Source organism: Vigna radiata, unplaced genomic scaffold (assembly GCF_000741045.1).
Source record: "Vigna radiata var. radiata cultivar VC1973A unplaced genomic scaffold, Vradiata_ver6 scaffold_161, whole genome shotgun sequence".
NCBI lineage: Eukaryota > Viridiplantae > Streptophyta > Magnoliopsida > Fabales > Fabaceae > Vigna > Vigna radiata.
Window position 1 is genome coordinate 549,690 of NW_014542362.1, and position 8,492 is coordinate 558,181.

General features: G+C 31.8%; 1 protein-coding gene across 1 annotated transcript; it reads right to left on the bottom strand.

Annotated features, from left to right (window-relative positions):
- Positions 1 to 1,555: 1,555 nt before the first annotated feature.
- Positions 1,556 to 3,527, bottom strand: LOC106779823 (CBL-interacting serine/threonine-protein kinase 12). Its single transcript, XM_014668029.2, has one exon. The coding sequence runs from the start codon at positions 3,396 to 3,398 to the stop codon at positions 1,869 to 1,871; it is 1,530 nt and encodes a 509-aa protein (XP_014523515.1). The 5' UTR covers positions 3,399 to 3,527; the 3' UTR covers positions 1,556 to 1,868.
- Between the last annotated feature and the right edge of the window lie 4,965 nt (positions 3,528 to 8,492).

Sequence of the window (8,492 nt, forward strand, 5' to 3'; positions counted from 1 at the left end):
CATCCGCTTTTTATATTGATTTTGGCTAACATCGAATTTTTTTTAAAAAAATGTCGTTTTATACTATGTCTAAATCAAACATGAAATGCATTACTTCCGTTTTAGAAATCAAACAATGTGGTATATCCACATTCTGTGGTTGACAATCGATATAAAAATTCTTTCGTTTTCTACGGTAATATAAGTAATATAGAATATCCTAGTAAAGAAAATAGATTATTTTTTCTAATGATGTGATATGGCGGAAGAAGGAAGAAGAAAGTGAGTGGTGAAGAAAAAATGAAGTATGAGATAAATAATTATTTTTAAATGTCAACTTGCGAATCACTTTTTAAAAGCAAAATATTTCAACATTTATAAAGATAAATGGAATAAAAACATAAAAGATAAAATAAATAAAGATCATTTATATAGTGTAGGCATAAATTATTCTTTATTCAAATCCCCACCAATAAGGGATAATTTTATGTTTGAGATGATTCCCTTCAGAGGGGAATAAATAAAAATTCCGGAATTAAGCATCTTTTTTCAGCCTTCCACTTCACAGGTTGGTTTTAATTTTTTTATATATATATAAAAGAGAGAAAAAAGACAAGCCAGAGCAGAAAAAGAGACAGCAAAAAGTGTTTGAACATGAAAATAGTCCCCAACAGTTGTTAACATTAGGCAGCAGGGTCCCTCCAAATTGAATTATTTAGAAGCACTGTTTTCCATTTGTTCTGAACCACAGAAAGGAACAAGGTTTGAAATGAGTGAAGGATGAGTTATACTTGTTAAAATACAAGTAGATAACCGCCTATTCATTGCATCAGCATAAAGTACCAAATGATCCAAAAACCATAGATGCTGACACACCTACTTAATATTACGGAAATGTACATTTTCTAACAAGTCAATTTACACCTAAAAAGTCGATCCACGATGTAAATAACAAAGTTCAACTCAAAATGAGCATAAAACCACTGGTTTTTGTTACAACTTTTTAATCTGTATACATAACACCAATCCTATGTTCAGTGGATACGCCTGTTTCTTAGGCATCACTTCTATGTGTGTAGGACCACGCTACAAACAACTTATGGTGTCTGTTTTGCTGAAGCATTTTGGTTCAAATAATAGGCACCACTTGTGTATGTGTAGGGCCGGTGTGAAATTAACAAGCTTATTTTTGTATATAGGTTTTCAGAGCATTTATCAGTTTATCAATGATGTCAAATGCTTTCAGATTTAAGTGAATATCCATAGTATAATCAATCCCCCTTGCTTAAAATGTAATATCAACATGTAAACATGTGGACACAATCATTCTCTCATATGTTCAATGTGACGAAACGCCAAAAAACACAGGGTATCTGTGTTGTTATTGACCTGTTGTGACATTCTGTTTTGTGCTCAGAATCTTATTCTCTTGGAATGGCTTCCCCCAGTTAATGTGAAACACTGGATACTCAAATCCAGTGCAACACCTCAGGGGTTCACAAGAAATATGCATTCTAATTTTCTCATTGCTCGCAATAAAGAATTAAAACAAGTTCATACAAATTACACAGTAATGTAGCAAGACATGTCGACATATACATTTCTTTATTCACTGTGTGTAAATCAAATTAGCTTTGCAATACAACATTTGGACATACTCCAGTCAAGGAGCAAACCTAAAAAAGATGGACGATTCTTGAGGAAAAAGAAGAAAAATAAAACATGCACACAACCTAAAATTACAAGAAAAAAGTAGTATCCTATTATCATCTGTCATTCTTCTAGGTACCTTAGCTAATACAAACATGCATTTTTTTTTTCTCATGTTTCAATCTTAAAAAACGATCTCTTCCCAAAGACAGTCAGATACTAAAAGTTAGTATCTTTTTCTATGAGATTTCAAATATTGATTCACCATGTTTTCGGATACTAGTTTTTTCTACTTCTGGCAAGTCTTGTCGATACAAACTTTCACTATCTGAATGAATGTTAAGGGCAGAGTCAGATAGTGTTCGTTGATGCAGTTCAGAATCAATGTGTGTAGATTGGTAAGACGAAGAAGCAGATTCCTCCTTAACCAAATTCTCCAATGCGGGTCTCAACTCAGAGTTACAAAACCTGTCATACTCTGCCTTATCCCCTCCCTTTTTCTTCACCTCCACAACCACCAAGGAAGGTGTCAACTCAAAAATCTCAGCTGCAATGGTCAAAGGACCCTTCACGCCTTCTCTGGAGCCCTCCAAGCTCACCCTGCAATCTTTCTTCCTCACCGTGAAGCTAACCAACTGAGCAACCTCCTCCAATTTGGATATAATCTTAGACACTGGAGCAGAAGAAACAAACCTGGCCTCGTCCCCCTTTTCCTCAAACAACCCAGATAGATCAAATCCCTGAGAAAATGATATGATGTCAAATGCATTCAAACTAGCAGGCCTCGGCAAGGAAGCATTATGACTATTCTTCCTCCTAATTTCAACCTCAGAATCCGATGTTGCCAAATCATCATCCCCACCACCATCATGGGGCTGCAACTGCAACTTATCATCAAAACTACAAACTCTATCATCCTCCACATAGAACTTTATCTGCTTGAAACCCTTCTTGAACCACCGATTTTCCATGATTTCAGGAATAGAAATCCTTGTCTGAGGGTTGGTATCAAGAAGCCCACAGAGAAGTCTAGTAAGTTCAGGAGAGAACCACCTAGGACACCGAAACTCACCCCTGTAAATCTTCTTATACATGGCCATAACATTACGGTCATGGAAAGGCAAATAACCCGCCATCAAAACAAACAAAACAACCCCACAAGACCAAATATCAACCTTGGCACCATCGTACCCTTTCCGCGCCAAAACCTCAGGAGCAACATACGCAGGTGTCCCACAAAACGTGTGGAATAGCCCGTCCTGCCTAATCTGATCCGACACAGCACTGAGTCCGAAGTCGGAGACTTTAAGGTTCCCATCCTCATCCAGCAACAAATTCTCGGGCTTGATGTCCCTGTGGAACACGCCGCGCGCATGGCAAAACTCCACCGCGGAAATCAGCTGCTGGAAGTACTTTCTGGCAACCTCTTCCTTCAACCTTCCCTTGGCGACCTTGTTGAAGAGCTCGCCGCCGCGCACGAACTCCATGACGAAGTAGATCTTGGTTTTGGTGGCCATGACTTCGAAGAGTTGGACGATGTTGGGGTGGCGGACTCGGCGGAGGATGGAGATCTCGCGCTTGATGTGGGAGACCAAACCGCCCTTGAGGATCTTTTCCTTGTTTATGATCTTGATGGCCACTCCTTCCCCGGTTTTGATGTTCCTGGCGTGGTGGACCTTGGCGAAGGTTCCGTGCCCCAGGAGTTTTCCCAGCTCGAACCGGCCGAGCAGAAGGTTGGGATTTTCCTTCTTCGGAGTGAGCTCTGCCATGGCGTTCGTTGATCCTATCGCCAAAACAATGGAAGTGTTTTCTAGTGATGGACCTCCATTGAAGCTCTCAAGTCTTTGTTCTGCTCTCTATTATTAAATTCCTTGCATTTCATGGTAATTTTGTGTTGTGTGTAGGAAAATTAAAGTAAATAAATAATGTATTTTTAAAATGTATTTTAGTAATTGATATTTTTGGTAGTGTGTGACGTAGTTTCTTAATCATTGACCCTGCCAACGAACAGCACGGTTCCAGCTGATGCTTCTTCCACATACCTGATAGGTAGGTCAAATTATAAAGAAGGTGAAATATCATTTTAGTAACCCTCCACCCTCAAATATTATAAAATACATTTTCTTTTTAATCCCTTCATATGTACTTTATTTCTTATTTCAACATAAAGTAATGTCACTGGAAAATGTAGTTAATTATAAAAAAAAATTCAATTTTAGTTTCTTCAAAATAATTATAATAAAATTTTTATCACTTGGAAATATGCTCTAGTTTTACTCTTCAAAATTTTATCTAAATCATTTTTTTCCTTTTTCTTAAGTTTTATTTAAACTTCTTAAGCTCTTTTTTGTGAATAAAAAAATAAAATTTTGTTTTATTAGGTGAAATTAGCTAAAATTAAATTAAATTAAACAAATGTCTTAAATTGGACAAAAGTACTTAAAATGTTAGTCTTGACAACAACATATTGAAATTTGTTTGACAAGTTTTTCAAGTTCACAGTTAATAGAATGGATATTTCAAATTCAGGTATTGAATGATATTTTCTTATTAATTTAAGTTTATAATAAATAACAAAAGATCGAAAAATAGCATAAATAGTATAAGAATAAATGCATTTACTTATCTTCATATTTTTCTAATTTTGAAAATAAACACTTACTTTTTTTTTTTTTAATATAATGATAGTCATATCTCCTTTAACTTTTAACTTAAAGGGACATTTGTTTTTTCTGTATTTTTTTAATAAATTACATTAATTTTCCTATGATTTAATAGAATAATATTTTTCTTTCTTATTTTATTTTTAAAAAATACATTGATTATAATTTAAATAAAAAAATTATGAAAATTAAAAATAAAATTTTAAGATATAAAAGATAATTTTGTATAAACAAAAATTGAATAGTTTGATTATTATATGTTAAAAATATCTTTAAAATATATTATCACTAAATGGTGAATTATCTCATAAAAACATATTTTAGAAAACAATATTTAATATAAATAAAAAATAAATATGAAGACGTATAATTAAATTTATTAACTTATTAAAAGTTTTATACTATAAAACTTTAATTTTAATTTTCAATTTTTTTTATTTAAATTGTTGCGAATATGTTATTTTAAAAATAAAATAAAATAAGTTTAATTTAATAAAAGTACAGGGTAAATTACTATTACATGTTAAAAATATGAGGAATATGAAAGTGTAAAGAGTCAATTATTAAAAGTAGAAGAGAATGTTAGTTTATTTAAAACTAGAGGCGACGAGAATGTAGTATAGCATTAAGTCAGCACAATTTTTCTTAAAGATAAATGAAAAAAAAAAAGATAGATAAAGATATAAATAAATGAAAAATAATAAAGAAAAAGATGAAATCAAACAAATAAATTGATAGGAAGCAACGCATTATAATATGAAATGAAAATATTGAAATAGAGTTGGACAGAACCAGTAAAATATTGAAAATATTATTTTATTCTGATAAATCATATCATCCCCTCATTAAATTATTCAAATCTTAATTTTGTAAACAATGAACTTAAAGTAGTTTAACGTAATGAATAATTATAATAAATCAATTAGATTTTCAGATATGCCTTACCATAATTAATTCAAATAAATCCATAATAAATTCAAGATAAATGTTTAAATGAGTTTGAGGTATATTAACTCGTTTAATATGGAGAGTTAACTCACTGAAAATATAAATTAGTATATGTAATATGAATGGTTAGACTTATCTAATCAATATATTTGTAAACTCATTTAATATAAATTATTAGATTCGTCTAATCAATATATAAATACATTCGTTTAATGTTATTATTAGACTTATCTAATTAGTATATGGAAAAACTTGTGTAATGTATATTGCAAGACTTGCCTAATCATATAGTGGATAAAGTCGTCTAATGTGTATTAATAGGTAATCTAATATATATATGAACAAACTCATCTAATGTATTTTATTAGACTGACGTAATTAGTGTATAGACAAACTCGTATAATGTGTTTATAAGACTCGTCTAATTAATGTATGAACATGCTTATCTAATATGTATTCTTAGATGTTTTTTGCTATACTCATCTAATCAATGTATGAACACATTTGTCTAATTTATATGTTGAAAGACTTGTCTAATGTATATTGCTAAAGTCATCTAATAAATTTATGAGTGACTCATCTAATTTGTATTACTAGATTTGTTTAATCAATACATGGACAATCTTGTCTAATTGTTTTTGCTTTGTTAATTTAATCAATGTATTTCCAAACTTGTCTAATAATTTTTGTTTCACTCATTTAATCAACGTATAAAATAACTTGTCTAATACGTTTTTGTTATACTCATCTAATTGTTGTATAGACAATTTCGTGTAACTTTTTTGCTATATTCTTCAAATCATTGTATGGAAATACTCGTTTGATGTAAATTGTTAGACTCGTTTGATGTAAATTGTTAGACTCGTTTAATTAATATATTGATAAACTCACATAATATGTATAGTTAAACCTGTTAACCAGTACATAAATACACTCATATAATGTGTATTGCTAGACTCAAATTTAAACTCATATAATGTGTATTACTAGACTCAAATTTAAACCTTTGAAATAATTTATCAAGTACAATATTTTAATTTATTCATTAAAAATATAATTATTTAAAATCTTATGTCAATTTATATGTACATACTAAAAAATATGAAAGTTATTCAACAATAAGAGTATTTATATTATAAATTAAAATAAAAAAGATAAATGTAATTTGTTTAGAAAAAATATCACGTTATAATTTTTTTATAGGAAAATGATACTTTGACAAACGAGATTTGACAAATTTTTGACAAACACTACGTGTCAGCGTGTCATTGGTTCAGCATTTTAAATAAAAAAAATTTGAAATGACGTGGATTAGCAGACAGAGAGAGGGCATTGAAACATTTTGAAATCACATTTCATTTCAGATTTTGAATTCACTTTTCATTTTGAAACCCTAGAGAGAGAAAGTCTCCATCCCAACCATCAAAGCTCCGTGACCTTGCCACACCGTCGATCACCGCTGTTTAACCATCGCCGGAGGACCATCGATCAAAGCTCTGCCACCAATCAAAGCTCTGTCACTGTTCAACGACCAAACCCCCTTGACCACTCCACCGTCGTTCGCCGTTGAACGGCCACCGGAGGTCCACCAAGAGGCGGCGCCGCCGTTGAACCCCCTTCATTTCATCATTTTTTGGGTACTTATACAACTTTTATTGAACTTGGTTATATGATTCATTTTGTGTGCAATTATTTGTTTGNAGGAGGAACTTCAAGACATTAGGGAGAACTATGTTTGTGATCCTCATAATGTGAGGCGAAAAAGAACTCTTGCAATATATTCAGTTCATGTATTACATTTTGATGAAACAAATGTATTATTAATATTTATTGGTAATGCAATTTGAACATTACAATGATGATTGTGTTAGATTTCGTAATGATTTTGACATGGTTTAATACAACACTGACCATTATTTGTGTCCGATATTTGTTGCACAATGTTCAGGAATTATTTTTCATAATGTGTGTTTAAGGTGCTATTTACAAGGTCTTATTTCTGCACTAAAAATATGCATTTCAAAATAAGTCTGATTAAAACATTCTCTTTTCGTGCAAGAACTTAGCCACAACTACCCACTTAAAATGCTTCTGCTACCACTAAAATCTGTGCACCATGACTTCAAACATAAACGTTTTCTTGGGGATGGAGTGCAATGTAAATGTCTCATTAAAACTTATTTAATGGATTTTATTCAATATATTTGGTGGACAACAAGGTCTGGACTTCAAAAATAAGTTGTTCATTGAAAAATGCCCTCTTCGTGCCGAAAGNTAGTCTAAACTACCCACTTATAATGCCATANCTACCACTAAAATTTGTGCACCGTGACTTCAAACATAAACGTTTTCTTGGAGATGGACTGCAATGTAAATGTCTCATTAAAACTTATTTAATGAATTTTATTCAATATATTTGGTGGATAACAAGGTCTGGAGTTCAAAAATAAGTTGTTCATTGCAAGATGTCCGCTTCGTGTCGAAAGTTAGTCTAAACTACCCACTTATTATGCCATAGCTACCACTTAATTCTCTGCACCATAACTTCAAACATAAACCTTTTCTTGGGGATGGAGTGCAATATAAATGTCTTATTAAAACTTAATTCATGAATGTAATTCAATATATTTGGTGGATAGTAAAGTCTGAAGTTCAAAAATAAGTTGTTCATTGAAAGATGCCCTCTTCGTCCATAAAGTTATCTTAAACTACCCATTTATATCGTCCTTGCTACCACTTTCGATTCTGCAGCATGATATTATTTTATGCACAAAAGTTGAATTGTATTCAATATACAAACTTGCCTAACACAAAAGTTGAAGATGCTTGCCCATCTAAATTCACAAACCTGCCTAACACTTATTTTATGCACACAAACATCACAATCACTAATCAATGTAATTAAAACACCTTCATAAAATCCAAATAACTTCAAAAAACTGCAAAAAAGTAAATGTTTGTACATCAACATCAAAAGTTCTATTATCCAGGCCATGTAGAATTGTAACATCAAAAGTTCTATTATTCAGGCCATGTAGAATTGTAACATCAAAAGTTCTATTATTTAGGCCATGTAGAATTGTAACATCAAAAGTTCTATTATCAACATCAATATAACTACAACATATTGAAGTACTCATTTCTGTCTTCTACCATCTGCTGTAAATGGAGTTCTCTTGGCCCTACTCTTAATCCTTATTCGAGGTGCAACTTTCATACGATCATACATTGTGCTTTTCTTGACTGTAGGCT

Bases quoted from the DNA above. Each gene is read 5' to 3' on its own strand.
- LOC106779823 (XM_014668029.2), bottom strand. From the start codon at position 3,398: ATGGCAGAGCTCACTCCGAAGAAGGAAAATCCCAACCTTCTGCTCGGC.